Below are 16,466 nucleotides of genomic sequence, written 5' to 3'. Positions count from 1 at the left end.
CTCTAGAACTGTGGGCATTCAAGTCTGCTCAGGCGTTCTGTTAAAGTTTTCTGTTTGTCCAATCTCTATCTTTGCAGAGATAGTCAGTCTTGTTTCAATGGCCTACCTCCTACTGGAGACAGTTTTCTGAGGCTTCAAAGCAAAGGCTGCCTTATTTTCGGGACAGTTTCTACAGCACAGAGGTGCTTGATTTTCAGAGACAGCAGCTAGTAGCTCCCTTTCTCTATCACTGTTTCCTTTGAACTGGTGAATGTGCATTCCTTTCAGAAAAGCTAATTGTGTCAGAGGGAAAAATTCAAGTAATCATCCTGTTCCTTGCACTGGAAGGTTCTTAAGAAATCCGTTTTCTGATCACCTCCTTTCTTTTTCTCACCTTGGTTTCTGTAAAATACTCTGTACAGTTCAAATAAACAGACCTTTGCTCCAGTGTTGTACTGGCCTAAAAAACCCCCTAGAAATCATTATGTTGTTTTTCACACTGTATTTGACCAAGCAGCTTCTCATACAGTTTGTGACCAGGACAAAAAAAGCATTTCAGTGAATTATCTCATGCAATGCTTTGGTGTGTGATGAAAGAGAAGGAAAATAATGGGATAGGAAGTGTTAAAATTGGGTCAATTTCCTATACATAGAATATCACCTTTTGTATCATGAACTCTGAATTCTTTAAAACTTGTAAACCCTTTCTATCAATGCACTATCTGGATACCATTCTTTTCTTAGAGGTCAAAGCATTAGTTTTGTGACTTTCCCTGATAATCCAACATGTAACCCAAGGACATAACACCAATTGCAGAGAGTACAGCATTTTAACTAGGTTTAAAAAATTTGTGACAAAACACATTAATCAGACAAATATACAACTAATTATTAATAGTAAAATAATAATTTCTTCAACAGAATAATGAACCATATGTAATATAAAATGAAAAAATATTTTCTAAGGGGCTAGTTTTTAATTTGATTTTTATTCTAATTGTAAATCTGTGTCTACCAGTGAGCAGCTCTGGTTTCAGATATTTGCTGTTCTTCCTTAGGCACCATACCTCATACAGCTGCAAGCAAACAGCATCTATGAATCCAACCTGCATGCTGGGAATTTTGTTTTTCTTCTCTCTGTTCATTAGATCCTGCAGATAATAAGTGAACAAGCTCTGTGTTTAAATGCATTCAATATAAAACCCAACCAAAACCAAAGAGAGAGTCTGGAATTAAAAGGCAGCACCTTAAACAGCACAGCAAGCTCAGCACAGTGGGGTATCATTGCAGGTGTTAGAAGGACGGGAATTGGACTGCATGACTTCCCTCAGGAGACTGGCTTTGGGTTGACGGAGCCCAAATATCCAGGCAAACTTACTGGCTTTGGATAGCTGCATATAGGTACCAATAAAGGAATGTATTTCCTAGTCCAGTTAGTAATACTGACTTAAGAGAAATAACCTTTTGGTTCAAAAATAATGACACACTATTGTTGTTTTGGAACCACAGAACAAAATTGGCTTCTAGGAAGCCAAGGAAGGAGCTGGTCCTGTACTGTGGTCAGTGGGAAAAATTTTAAGTGCTGATTCCAAAAGATATTTTGCAAGAGATACCACTTACTGTGGGTTCTATGTTGAGTTCCTTCCGCTCTTTATCTCCTTGATCAAAGAACTCAGTAGCCACAAGCTCAGCAATCTGTAAGAGATTCACTCATTGAGAGCTCTACAAGTTCGCTAGCTGCCTACAAACAAGAGTGGTTCCCATGTCCCCTTAGGACACATCACATTAGCCCCCCCACACACATTGTGAGACTCCAGTGCAGCATTCCACCACTGCCTTTGCAGTAAGGACTGGGCAGAGGAAACAAACTTTAAAGCAGCTTGCATTTAAGAAACCTTAAAAATCAAACACACACCCGTTGCTGAACTGGCCATGGTTTGGTTATGGCTGATAAGTCACAAGCAGTCATCAGCATTGCTCTGCAGAACAAACAGAAAGAAAGGGATAAATTACATGAAATGTATGTAGCCACCAAGTTGAGTGACTAGGAAAATAGAATATAGAATTTCAAGGAACATCAAGTCAGAAAAACAAGTGAAATTAAAGGCAAGTTATAAATCTAACTCCACATACTATTTAACAAAGTTTCTTATACAGGTTGTACACTTAGTAGTTCAGACTCAGGGAGTTCAGGGATCTATGTGACAATGCCAGCTTATACAGGCCCAGAGCACAAAGACCTGCTGGGTTTAATGAATTTCACAGCAACATGGCATGGGAAATTGTCTACCCACTAATATTAACTGATTTCATGATTATTCTGCTTTTACTTACAGAAATAGCTCCTTTTGTGAGGGATCTTCCCAATTAAACTGCTTCTTCCTTAGAAGTTCAAAAAATTCTCCTCTCCTCCTTAAAAAGAAGTTAAAACAAGAGATTTTGCAGGATGCTGACATGGTGCAAATATCCAGCAGTGATTATTCAGCCAAAGTTTCTTCTGACTTACTTGATGTATAGTGCCAGGTCTGTGGCAAGAATGGCTTGTTTTATCATTTTCAGTGTAGCCTTGTATTCTTCAATGGAAAGGCTGCTGAGAATCTGATTTCCCTTTTCAAAAAAAGCCAAAATCATTGCTATCAGTAAAAAGGGCAACAGCACACCAGTCTGCTTAAGTGTCTCTAAATCACCAAATTGTTACGAGTTGCTTGCTGATATCTGAGGTCATTCTTTTACCCTCCCTCCTCTTGCAGATTGCCTAGTTTAAAAATAAAACTTCCAGTCTTCCTGAGTAATGGCAGAAAGCTGCACAGCAGCAACATCAGCATTGACTATTACAAAATGAAACTGCAAGCAGAGCAACATCAAAGCCTTCAAGTACATTTCATTCATTAAAATTAAATTTGTCACTGGCTATATCACAGCTTCTCTTTCCTCGTCCTTCCCCTCCCTGAAGCACAGGAATTATAACAGGTTCCCATACCTGTCGATACACCTCTAGTAAATGAAAACATTTTCCTTTTATGAAGTGGCATAAATAACAAGTTATTAACTAAAAGTATGAACTCAGCAGCCCCCTGCTAAACCAAAGCACTACAGAGCAGGTGAAGTGGAACTTGCCTCAATTGTTTTTCCATATTTGCCCACCTGAATAGGAAAGGATCACTACAATACAAAGGATACCAGAAGTACCACAACCTGTGGCACAAAAGGAGCAGTCCTTTGGAAGGATTGTGAATGCTAAATAACTGCTTTTGAGAATTAGTTAATAGCAGCAAACAAGAAGAATGTAGTTTTATTTGCATATTTACTAAACTTAGATTTGGCTTCACTTTGGAATGTCAACACAAGCAGTGTTTGGTTTGGTCTCATCAGGGCTGCTTTGTGTATGTGTAGGCTGGAATGTTTTTGAAATGAGAGGAAGGGCTGGGGTTTGTTTGGTGGTTCGTAAGAGGGTAAGAGGTCGTGAAAATGGCACAAAGCCTTTTGTTTCCTTCGGTCCAAGGAAGCAAGTACTCAGAAGCATGTTAGCAAGGCTTCCCTTATCAGGCAGCACTTGGAAGGCTTTGGTAGCACTCAGCAACAGAACTGTGATTTCCATGTTGCTGCATTTGCTTTCTTTACCCAAAAAGGAATAAAGAGCACTTTAGAACATATAAGGGTGGGATTCTATCCAGAAGCTAAAAATAGAAAGTAAAATAGTTTCCTTCAGCATAAGCAGCAATGTGGCACTCACTGGACTATTCAGGATCATAAGGCATTGATCAAAATGATGATGCTCCATGATTGAGTGGCAATACAGCTGAGCCAGTGGATGTTCGCTTCTGAGGAGGAAAAAGATGGAGAAATCAAATTAGACAAACATATTAGTGATCCAGAAATAACTTCCCCTTCCCTTTTTATCCATATTCCTCTTTGTAGGAATATGGATAAAAAGATAATGGTGTTCCTTCGTCAGAGCACTTAACAGCTCTGGTGTTCTGCCTTCTCTACCTGTAGAGACCAGCTGCTTGCAAGTAGTGACAATGTAATACAAGGTTACATAAGGAGTGAAAGTTGCTCTATAGAAAGCAAAGGTAACACAGTTCATTCACAAGCACAGTTTAGGAGATGGTTTTGGTTTCTGAAACATGTTCTTAAATATTCTTAAACCAAATGTTCTTAACCCACCTGTCATATTTAGTCAGCTCAGCTGCTGAGATTGTAAGTAATAATGCAAACCTAACAGGAAACCCACTGATACCAATGGAAAAATTCCTGCTGACCTCTGTGCAATATGATGCTGGGCCCAAAATGTTTATCAATGTTTATCTCTAATTTCCTAGTGTTAGTGACTGTACTGGTGTTTCATCACCACTATTGTCATGACCAAACTACTGCAACATTGTTACCTACCCTTTGCCCAGGGTAAAATCCAAAAGGGAAACTGCTTAGAGGCCAACAGTGATGTTGACTGTTCTACAGGCAGTGAAAAAAAAAGCAGGAAACCAAATTTTGTAGGTACAGAACTTAAAAATACCTTAGTGCAAAACTTAAAAGCATCTTAGTTTAGAAAATAGAATTTTCTATTTGAGTAGAATTTGAGTACCTTTAGTCAAAGTAGAGAAATTCCTTCTCTCTTGAGGAAGTCCAATTTCTCCCTGTTCCTTGTTGCATAATACAGTTCTTGGTTTTTGCTGCTCTGTCTTAATTTTCAGCCCCTGGTCCCACATTACTCATGTGAGCTCTTCAACTAAATCTGGATTTTTTTGGAAGTCTATTTTGCTGATGATCCTGGATCTGTTGCTCTGATTATAATCTGACCTACACATGTTTAATCATGTCAGTAGCTCTTTTAGCATATAATTCCATGAGACTTTCTATATGGTTAAAGACCATTCACAAGACTTAGTGGCTGCAGGATTGGGTCATTGAGTGAGTGACTGCAGAGAGGCTCAAATACAAGTCATAAGAGGAGACTCTGGGGATTTAAGAAGCACAAAAATGTGGAGAGAAAGATGGAAAGACAAACAAAAACCCAGAAAAGAAGATTAAAGGATGCAAGCCCCTGAGGAATATGGGCTGGCTGCCCAGCACCTCCTCTGAGACCACCACGAAAGGGGCGTAGAGCAAATGTACTCTTGTGTTTCTGTAAGGAAACAAACCACAGGATGGTGCCAACACATGCTGGCTGAAATTCCTATTGAATGAAGTGGGATGCATATTGTGTGTCCCAGAGTTCATGCTGACTGGAGAGAGAAATATGTGAGAAATCTCTTAGGTTATCTTCCCAAGTCTTGCTCCAAACTGGAACTTGCTTAGTACTCGCAGACCCTGACTGGGGCTGGAAATGCATTCAGGTCTGACTTCTGCAGTGGCACTTCTGTCAAGTCCCCACTACAGGCCAAAGGGCACAGCAGCTTTCTGAGCACAGGGGTTTGGTTACGCAGCTTTCTGTGCTTCCTACTTTGCATGTGGGATTGGAGCAAAAAGGAAAATAACATCCCCCCCCCACATAACTACCAAAAGGCTTTCAAGCAGTTCCCTTTCTGTAACTCCTACTGCCAGGACCATTTCAATTTTTGAAACTCTGCTGCTTAAGAAAAGAATCATACACTGAATATCTACCCTCCCTGCTTCAAAGGAAAAAACAAAAGGGATCTGTTCCTAGAAATAACTTTTGTATTTAGGTTTAAAAGAGAAATTCATGGAACTTCCTATTGAGAACGGAATTATTAAGCTATAGCCATCTCAGCTTTACAGCATGTGTAAATGTTAGATTTTGCTGTCTATGACACTTTCCCAGGACATTTTTGAGAGGAGATGACGCATCTCCAGATGTCTTCCAGGAAATTTATTTTTAAATAAATAAAGCAAAAAATAGCTAACTAGTTCTAATCGCTGTGAGGCTACAGTTACCGCTGGAATCCTCTATTACCAAACTAGAAAAAGATCTCTCTTCCAATGTTGTGGAGTTTGTTTTTTTCTTTACACATCAGTCAGTGTTACTCCAAACACATACATCTGAAATGCAGGAGTTCTGCTTCAGCTTACTTTTTTTTTTGCCTTTCAGTATTGTGTACCTTAAATAAGTTTTTCCTCCCCTATGATCTTACTTTACACATAGTGAGAACAGCAGACCACTTCTTCACAGGTCAGTTCAAAACCATTCTCCAGCTCTGTCAGAAGAAGATGCACATTTCTGGGTATCTTTTGCCCATCTCTGGTCAGACCAGGACACACTGCCATATCACAGGAATCACATTAAGCCACACTTAAAATAAACTGAAGACTTGTATATTGTTATTTGAAGTGATATCAAATTCACTGGATTGGGCAGATTTCAAACTCCTAATAAATTCTAAAACCCAGTATCTTTAGTTAAAAATCAAATTATGGGGAAAATTTTAGACTTACTCTAATATTTCATTTTGATAACTTCAAACCAAAATATTTTGTTTAGTAAAAATATTTTTTCAGTGTTTTAAATATTTTTTGCCTTTTTGTATTGTAAAGGTCTTTCTGTAATTCCAGATGGGATCAAAGTTAAACAGTACAGATAACCCACAATCAATGCAAAACAATGATACATTTTTAATGCGATTTTAACTATGTAACTTATTCTAAACAACTTAGAATTCTGGAAAAATGTGGCTAAACCAAGAGTAAAACAATCTGGGTTTAAAACAGTGGGGAGACACCTCTGTACCAGAGGGGTGCAGACCTCAGTGCTGTGTTGGCCTGGACAAGAAGTGAGCAGCTGGGTAGGGCAGGGAGTGATCTGAAAAGCTGCACATTTCCTACATATTGTCACTTGGAAGCTGCAGCCTTTTGGTGTCACTTGATGGGAAATCAGGGAGGGGACTTTGGGAGCAGGAAGTGTCCCTGCATAACAAAGGGTTCACTTAATCTGCCATCATAATTAGTCAGCAACTAAGGCTGTGCATCTATATCTTTGGACTCATGAATCGTTCTGCCTGTTCTTACACTTTCTGCTTTGTGAAAACCTGCTCCTTTGCACAGCCCCACACCATCAAAGGTTGTACCTAATTTAGCTTTGTGCTTGTGTTTTTTCACTCACTTGTTTTTATTTCACTTCTCTCAGCCCCACTTACCTTTGTATGTAAGAGTTGTTAACTCCCCTGTGATCCAGATCATGGCTCAGAGTTGCTATCAGCAAAGCCAGCGTTTCTAAGTCAGTCAGTTTGCTCTGTATGCAAAGAGTAATGCCACAAGTGAGTTGTGGATTTATTTACTACAATGTGTTTTACATGTGCTTTCTGAATAATGAGACCTGCTCTTAGTAGAGTCAAAAGACAACTCAGTTTGGAAATGATTGATTTTATGTTTCTGCTAGGAAGATGCATCTCCCAGTGCTTGCCTTTGCCCTCAAACTAAAAAAAAAAATTGAATTATGTTCAATGCTGTTCAGACTCCAGAATCTAGGACATGAGAATCAGCAGGGAGTGAATCCAGTGTAGTTAAGAATAAACAATTTATGGAAATTGCAGTGGAGACTGTCAGGATTCCAAAAATAGCAGGCAAACTATCAGGATCATCAGAGATTGCTCAACCGCACACAGAGCAAAACTACCACGTCCATTCGAACAGGGGAGGAAGATGGATGTCCTTGCCTTGGTCTCTTTCAGCACCTTTTGTCATTTTCATTAGTGAGATAGTTTGTAGAGGAAAGAAATGCCTCTTCCTCATTGGTATTGGGTTTTGGCCTACAAATATTTAAATGACACATTTATTCAGAATGAACAGAAACATTCTGTTTCCTACAAGAATATAAAACCAAAACCTAAAAACTTGTTTTGGAAGAAATTAGAATCAGTGTTTTATTTATTTCGAGGATCATCTAGCCCTAATCAGAACAATTAGGTTGTTTTTTAAATTATTAGGTGTCTTTTTAAATGAAAGGTTGAAAATTTGTTCAAAAGCTTTGGAAGGAACATTTAAATATTTATTTCTATGTTTTTATGTAGTGTTGTGTATCTGAAGCTGTACTTGGCTTTGCATTTCAACCTGAAAAATTCCTGTTCAAAATTTTAAGGAAACGTCCTGAAAATGGGTCAGCCTTTTTTTTCTCCACTTTTTTGACTTGCTTGTAGCATAAGCATTAACTTTAAAAAAGGACATAACCATGTACATGCCTTATTTGAGATATTCCCATTGGGAACATCCGGATAACCACTTCCAGAGATTTAACTGAAACACAGAACAAAAAACCATGGCAGCAGTTTCACAACTCAAGCCCTCATAGCCAGAAGTCTTCTGCACAAGATTCCACTGGGAATACCATGGAATAACGGACATCTTACTGACATGACAATCAGAGCTGTGCATCATTAGAGAATTTGTCTTAATGGAGGAACCGTAAGTGTACCTGAATCTTCCCAGATTTCAGAGCAGCAAACATGCACTGTGCTGTGTTGAAGGCATGTCTCCAATTGTGATAAGCAACGTTTTTTCTATAGTTTTTCTTCACACTTAAAATCCACCTGCAGAGAACCTTTAAGAAACAGCATCACACAAATGTGTTTTCATAAGAACAGAATTCTAATACATTCTAACTTGCTTAATCCCACTTGGAAACTCTTACTAAAAAAAAAAAAATCCATTTAACTCAATTTCAAGTTCAGCTGTAACATGCTTGTAACTATGAACATAGATAAGAAGAGGCTTACACCCACTAGTACAGCTCCTGTTTGAGTGTGTCATACTTGAGGGTTTGGGGTTTTATTGCTAAGGGCTAAATGCTAATGTCAGAGGCACTGCTGTTAATTCAGAAACTATGTTAAGATAGCTGGGAGGAAAAAACCTCTTGTTTATGATGACATATTTGATAGAGAAAATTTATTTAGTTATTGAATCCTCTTAAGAGCTGTTTTGAAAATGAACAGGCAGCTTTTCCCTCCTATCAGCTTGTCAAAACCCAAGCAGAATTGGACTTTCGAAAGCAAATAAGTATGATAGAAAGATTACTGCATTGCGGGGTAGTTTCTCTTTTAAGCAGGAGGAAAGCGTGTCCTGGATGTTTTACTCAACAGTATTAGAAATTGTGGGTTATAAAATTTTATATATATACACACATATATATACATACATACACACACTTGTTTCCTACCTTTTTTTTTTTTTGTAAGGAAGTAAAAGGTATGAAGGTCAGGTAGTAATTTGATATTGGGACATATTCCTTAAGGTTGTTCACCTTACTACAGAGGGCTAAGTACTAGGATGTTCAAGAGATCAGATTAGGTAATACAGCACTTTTGGCCCTTGGACACTACTAATCTAAATTGATCTATAAACTGCTGGTCTAGACAATAAATACATGCTTTCTTTAACTAATGTGTTTACCTATGAAGCCCTAACAAGTTAATCTTGCATTTTGATATAAAATTTGATGGGTTTTTTGCAAACGTTATAAAGCAAAAATAAGGTATTTAGAAATGAAGGTTTCTACAATGAGATATTGTGTGCACTGAGTGGAAGAGTCTGAAGAGATGTTCTGTTTACCTGTCTTGAAACTCTGACAGATGTATTGGTAAAAACCTTCAGGGAAATTCCCCCAGCCCATCTAAGTTATCATCTGCCTCACTCTTGACTGTCTCCATAACCATGAAGTTCCTCCTAATCTCTAATCCATTATTTTGTAGGGAAAGACTAAGGTAATTACTACCTGATATGAACATGTGAACAATGTTCTTGTCCTCTTTGTAAGAGTTCTTCACTTCATAAGAAGTTGCTATCCTCTCTCCCCCTCAGTATTCTGTTTTCCAGTCTATTAATCATAGACTGTAAAATGATTAATCTTTCAGCAGAACCAAACTCAGGACAGACTCCAATTGTTCATATGGCTTCCTTGTTTGCTAATTACTCCTTAATGCAGATGTCCAATTCTATTTACAGTGAGATTATGTCACTGCTCTGAATTCCTAATAATTAAGCTGTCTATTTCTGTGGGGTAGTATTTGGCAGCAACCATACCTCGTGTTTCATTTGAAAATTTTGCACCAGGTTGAGGTCTGTGAACATTCGAATTGTGCACAGTGTTGTTTCAAAATCTGACAGCTCAAAGTCACTGAAGTAGAAGTCAGTCAGGTTGAGAGTTTGTGCAGATGGCACTACAGCAGCCTGGAGAAGAATGAGAGAACACAGCTTAGCACTAGGGCAGAGAGAGAGCAGAACAAATACCTGCTTTTTCAACAGACTAATTACAAGTTTAATTTTACCTTCATGTGGTACGGAAAACTGATGATTGCTTCTCATTTACTTCCCCATGCCTCTCTTGTTTAACATTACCTTTTTACCTTGGATTTAAGAAGCACTTTTCCATAGACCAAGAGAAAAAGGGTAGAATTACCTGGTCAGTCTAAATCACCAGAGGCAAATTGTAACCAAAAGTATTGATGAAACTGGGAGAAGGAGAAAATAAGGCAGTGGAGTTACATGTTTGTTCTTATGGATATGCAGATAGCAAAATCCATAACTGTTGGCATTTTTCTAAAAATTGTGAGGAAAGAGATGTCAGTAAAACAGATTTGCTAACAGAATCCACGTTCAGCATGATGGGAGTCAGAACATTCCATGGGCAGAGCTTTCTCAGGGCTAGAAACCTGAAAAATTAGAGTTCATTAGTGATCAGTAATCTTTAAAACCCACGGTCAGTGGTTTTGGTTCAGTTTGCATACAACCATAAACCTTCAGTGTGAAATTTGAAACTACAAGGTACAGAATACACCTGCTATCCTGTATATTTTTAAATCCGAGTTTTTAATTGTCAGTAATATCTCCATCTATTACATTCCTTTTCTAGTTATAAAATACTGAGTATTTATATTCATTGCCCTTCAAAATACCAGTGTTGAGGTCGTGCTAAGTCTCATATTAACTCTCACACTAACAAAATGAATGCTAAATCTTATACTATAGAACAAAATGTAGTATCATTTTCTGCAGTAGAATAAAAGGTGGGGTTCTCAGTGCTAGTGCTTTAGAGCTGTTTCACCTCAATATGAGCGTGGTCCAAAGAAAATCAGGTAAATCTGAAATGGTGAAGGAAATAAACATTTGTGTTTATCTTCCTCTTTGTAATTCTGGGGAAAAACATTTCTCCAGTGTGGGCAGCGGTGTCCCAGAAGGCTGAGGAACTGAAAAGGAAGCATTTGTCATCATCTACAACATCAGTCCACATAACATGCAAATCCATAGAACTATGGCTGCCAGCCTCTGTTCCATATCAGTTCACTGTCCTCTCCCTTGTGTGTCAGAATCAGGAAGTCACAGAAGATTATGAAAAAGAGTGTTGACACGGAAAAAACGCACCCTTCTTACACATTTCTTTTGCCACTAATTTTATGTCCCTGTTTGGATTCATGTGGGATTTCATCTGTGAATACATCAGAGGCCTGCATGTCCAGTGGTAAATAATGCAACTGTTCAGCAAAGCTACTGACATAATTTTGAAAAACTGCAACTGCAGGCTGGGATTTCACAAGGAGAGGGACTGCAAGGACACGGAAAGAGCTCAAAAGAACACCTCATGCCTCACTTCATTCATAATTTATCTTTCCCTTCCTTGATCTCCTGCCTTTTACAGCCACAAGAGTAAGTTTCATTTCAGCTGAAATATAAAAACCCTGCACTCTATAACAGTTTATAGTGTTGTTTAACCAGATTAGCTATTTCCTTTTTCATTTAATGAAGTCACTAGAGCCTTCTGCTTCCTGTTTTACAGCACAAAAGTTCATCAGCTATTTTAATTTCAATTTATTGAGCTATAGGTTCTGTAAATACATTAGCAGCAAAAAGAATTCTATGGAAAATGTAGGATCTCTGTGTGGCAACTACAAAGAGTTTTGCTTTGTTTCATCTGCTTTGGATGATAAAACACAGGTTGTAGACAGTACCCAGGCTCAAAGGAGGTCACTGATGCATTGGAAATGATGATTAAAGTAAAAAATTTGACTGCAGCCCATTCCATAAGCAGATAATTAATAGAATATAATAGTGCCAGTTGGAAGAGCCCTACAACCATCTTCTAGTCCAACTCCCTGATAAGTATGTATTTTCAGATTGTTTGGAAGCAAAAGGTGTATCCAGAAAAAAAAAAATCACGTTATTTTGGCCATCTTTATATTACAACATGAGTGCAAAAATAAAAACTAAAATCAAAATTTTCTGAGTGCAAATAAAAGGCCTCTGCTTGTGCTCTGGTATCACCTTGGAAGCAGTGGCTGACACAGGCCAGGACTGTGGTAAGAAGCTGTGGACAGTTAAGCCATGCCAGCGGACACTGGCCCAGTTCTGGGTTTGCTATGATTCTGTTTCATTGAACAGTAAGAGTGGAACCACAAAGATTACATCACAAGCCCTGAGGAGAAACCTTAGGGGAGGAGTTGCACTCTGGTCTTGTCATGGCTCTTTATTGATGAGCAGCAGTGTGGTAGGACTGAGGTTCCAAAATCCATGTGACACTGTTCTAGAAATATCCTTATTCTCACACCTTGTGCCACTTGGCCAGACCAGTCCCATGCTGCCTAGCTCATGGTCCCCTATGCCTTCCTTCCCCTCCATCCCTCCTGTTTGTTTTTGTGCAGCAGGGGTAATGTTATTTCCCTGGAATAGCTGCTGAAGGCTTGGAAAACCTAAGCACATGCTGTGCTTTGAAATGCACTTGAAATCCTCGCTATAGTTATTCCTTAGGCAGTGGCTTCAAAACACAGAATTAAACATAAGCAGAACAGGACACTGCACAGAAAAGCAACTATAAAAAAAATTTTTAATCATTGCATTAAAAATTCAATACAGAATTTATATGTAAGGCCATAAAGCTGCAGCCATACTTGGGATATTTGAAATGAACCAAAGCTGTAAGATATACAGCATTCAGACTTAGCTGCAGAATGAAGAGTTCTCAACATTTTGCTTCTGGAATACTTAATCATTATGAGTTTGATACTGTCATTGCACCAGTGACTGTCTCAAACCCCTGAGAAAAATCAGTCAGCACAGGTCTGGGTCTCACAGTGCTCTGGCCAGCTTTTGTCTCTCCTTGTAGACATTGTAATATTTCCCTTTTATGTGATTCAGCTCAGGAACCTATCAGTATGAGCTTCACTGTCATTTTTATTTCTGGGACATATGCTTCTGCCCCTTTAGGGATGACATCTGTGTACAGTACTGCTCTTGGTTGTTCTGCTGAAGCAATATTTTTAAAGTAATAGTAAAAAATTCAATTACCACTGTTACCTGCAGCTCCCTCGTTTCCTCCTCAGCAGCAGAAGCATGGTATGAGAGAACCTATGGGAAGAAAAAAGCAGCCCTTAGTACAAACAAAAGAGCCATGTGATAACAAGGTACTTTTCCTAGAGCAGATTTCTCAGCATTCCACTGCATTTGCTGATGAAATCTTCTGTTCATGTAGGGCCTGAGCCAGTTTTAGGGGAGCTCTCTGAATGCATATGGGGAAATATCTGCATCTTTTACAGATCTCCCACAGCACAGAATCTTCTTGAGATAATTAGGCCAAGAAAACATAAATAGCTTCTATGAAAGAGCAAAGAACTCTCACTTTCTCTTTGAAAAGTTTTCATGGCCCACTTTCAAAGGCAAATAATACACGAAACAGCTCTTATTATGGGCCTGACATTACAGCCATAGTAATTCTTTCAAGAGTTTATTCAGACACGAAAGAAAGTTTCACCCTAACTGAAACTTGGCACAGAAGTCTGAAAGACAATACATTCATTTTAAATTAAAAAAATAAGCTCAGATTTTTAACTGTTGAGAACATATGACATGAAAGTGTTACAGAGTTTTATTGTTTCGTAAAGAACCCATTAATACATTAATCTATAATCTGGCTGAAACTTCCAATAGTATCTATGAAGTGCTATGGTTGGAGATAGAATTGCTAATTTGCCATATAAGCAAATGATTTGGACAATTGTTTTACCAGCTTTTTATTTAACATGACCTAATACAGGTTTATTTGAGAACTGTAATGTTTCTTTTAGAGGCCACAGGGCACATAATCCCATTTTAGGAGCTCTGCAAACACTGTTTACATAATGGATGTTAGGAGATCCAAAGTCTACACATTTTTCACTTTCTGCTTCAAGTTATCACCCCTGAGTAATTCAGTTTCTCAGACTAAAGCCCTCTTCAGCTGTGAAGCTTAACAGGAACCAATTTAAAGGCTGTGACCAGATGATGTTCATCTTGATATGGTTTGATGGAGTCTGAGGAAATTGCTGAGAATCTACAGTAATGCTGCTGTTAACTCCTCACACTGGTTTGTCTGAAGGACTGAGCCAAAATCATCACAAAACCCCTCAGACAAGAAGAGGAAGCCCCTTAATCTGCCAAACCATTTCCCCTTTCCTACGCAGCAGAACACACCCACCGTGCTGCTAGCATGCAGCCTCGTGGAGAGGAAGAGATGCCTCCAGCTCCCCACTAAATCTCAGGAGTAAAGTTAGGACACAATACCAAATAAAGAGTCTGCTGGCAGAGTCAGAAACAAGCAGAAAATTCCTGAGTAACTCAACAGTCCAAATGCTGCTCTCCTGAGGGATAACAATCTCTGCTGAGTGTCCCTGTGAGTAGCTGCACTTACATGCAGAACAGAGAGGGTCTGGGGAACATTAGGATCTGTTTGGGGCTAATTAAGGACCACCTAGATTTGATCTCACCTCTAGTGTCACCATCTGTTTGGCCATGGCTCTTTCTACAGCCTCGTACATCTGTGTGTTCTGGATCCCCAGGCCACAAAAGATGACAAATGCTTCCAGGAACTCCTCATCGTTTCTGTTGAAAGCCTTGATTTTCCCTGAGTTTTCTTCCATCTTATTCACAAGCTGGCAAACCCCTATGTCAGGACATAGAAACAGAAGGAAGTAATACAGAGAGCATATCACTATCAAGAATTAAGTTTAGGACAGATAAGCCTACAGTATAACCACCAACATACATAAGTGACACATAAAAATGCTGTAGTACTTTCCTTTTTTCCCCCCCAAAGGCAGTTTTAATGTATTATAAAATAAGTTTTAAATTTTTATATATACGTAATAAATTCAAAAGTACTTATTAGGATTTGTAAACCAAAAATGTAGGACTTCAGAGATTTGATTGTCCTGTGAAATTCTAGGGTGGTTTTCATCCCAACTTTTATTATTAATACTATTCTAGATTGATTTAATCCCTAAAGACAATTTGTCCTTTGGAGGCTAATTAAATTTTTGCAACCATGCCAAAAGAACATTTATCAAAGTCAGAACAGTGGTACACAGTTTTCTCTTCCTCATTTGAGCCAGTACTAGGATTTTTTCAAGTAAATGAGCTAAACAGGGAATACCCAATATGAGGTTCAAAGCTAAAGTACACTCGGCCTTTTTTTTGAGGATGTGGTTGAATTACAGCCTCTTGCAAATACTACTGAACTCTTTGAGAAACATCTGACTGAATTCAGCTTAGGTTCAAATGTGCTGATATTTACATTTCTTAATTTTCTGTTAAGAATTTCTGGCCCTTTCTGCACACATGTCATTGAAGAAGTCTGACAGGTAACTTCTACCACACCTTGCTGCCGTTTAAATCCCTGACACCACTGTGAGCAGGGGGAAATTCAGAAATACACCTGCCCTTAGTTTTACCTGCTAAGGTCAGCATATTAATTAAAGCAGATGAATTACAGGAATATGTTGTCTTTGGCGATGAGTACTGTCTTAATAGACTCCAAATGTTTTCTCACTGCCAGGAGCAAAAAACTTGCATTTTCCTGGCCAAGTGCCAAGATAGCCAGCTGCAAATTAAAAATTCTGAAAAAAGTTGCCACGTGTGCATCTTCCCTATTATAGCAGATAATAAAACTAAGGAAAAAAATGCAGCAGACACAAACTGTGGTTTTAGAAGAATGTTGGCCTCACAAGTTTTGATGCCTGGTGACAATGCAACATTGTCCTGTTTCCAAATTGTATTCTGTTTGGGGAACTTAGTGTCAGAGCCTCCTCTCAAGAGAGACCAAGACCACTACAGCTGTAACCGTTGAGTGTAATGACAGGGATTGGGGTATCTAAATATGGCAAACAGAATTCGGAACCTTTATGGAATGAGATGGAAAGGAATGGATCATTGAATCACATAATCCCATTAGAAAAGAATTCATTCAAATGAGGAACAAGATTAACTTTCCCTGGGAAAAAAGAAGCTGATTACTAAGCTCTTCAGGAAAATCCCATAAAACTGACCTTCAGATTTCTGTTTCTGCTTATGACATTATAATTATTTCCATAGCAACTGTGATGTAATGAACACAAGATTAAGACCCAAAAGTGAATATGCCACAAAAGTAAATGAATTCTTAAAAGACACAGTATTTGAACATAAACGTCTCTTAAAAAACTAGAGAACTGCAATAAATATACTGTGTATTACTTAAAACTAACCTCTTTCAAAAGCTTCCCCAAAGCACTGAGAAGTCCATTGATTACAAATTAAGG

General features: G+C 38.5%; 1 protein-coding gene across 10 annotated transcripts in view; it reads right to left on the bottom strand.

Annotated features, from left to right (window-relative positions):
- PDE5A (phosphodiesterase 5A) overlaps window positions 1-16,466 on the bottom strand; it is a 106,099-nt gene that overhangs the window by 5,521 nt on the left and 84,112 nt on the right. For 9 of the 10 annotated variants that reach the window (XM_084205208.1, XM_084205207.1, XM_084205210.1 and 6 more), the window contains 11 exons: window positions 14,658-14,833; window positions 13,204-13,263; window positions 9,949-10,095; window positions 8,345-8,470; window positions 7,071-7,165; window positions 3,713-3,800; window positions 2,486-2,586; window positions 2,314-2,391; window positions 1,895-1,958; window positions 1,600-1,674; window positions 1,047-1,130 (listed from right to left, as the gene is read on the bottom strand). In XM_084205208.1, the coding sequence (XP_084061334.1) occupies window positions 1,047-1,130; window positions 1,600-1,674; window positions 1,895-1,958; window positions 2,314-2,391; window positions 2,486-2,586; window positions 3,713-3,800; window positions 7,071-7,165; window positions 8,345-8,470; window positions 9,949-10,095; window positions 13,204-13,263; window positions 14,658-14,833 (1,094 nt within the window). The remainder of the gene's footprint in view (window positions 1-1,046; window positions 1,131-1,599; window positions 1,675-1,894; window positions 1,959-2,313; window positions 2,392-2,485; window positions 2,587-3,712; window positions 3,801-7,070; window positions 7,166-8,344; window positions 8,471-9,948; window positions 10,096-13,203; window positions 13,264-14,657; window positions 14,834-16,466) is intronic. The other variant, XM_084205206.1, reaches the window with a different exon arrangement.

The sequence above is a fragment of the Fringilla coelebs genome (assembly GCF_963513975.1).
Source record: "Fringilla coelebs genome assembly, chromosome: 4".
NCBI lineage: Eukaryota > Metazoa > Chordata > Aves > Passeriformes > Fringillidae > Fringilla > Fringilla coelebs.
This window is presented reverse-complemented; position numbering and strand designations above follow the sequence as displayed.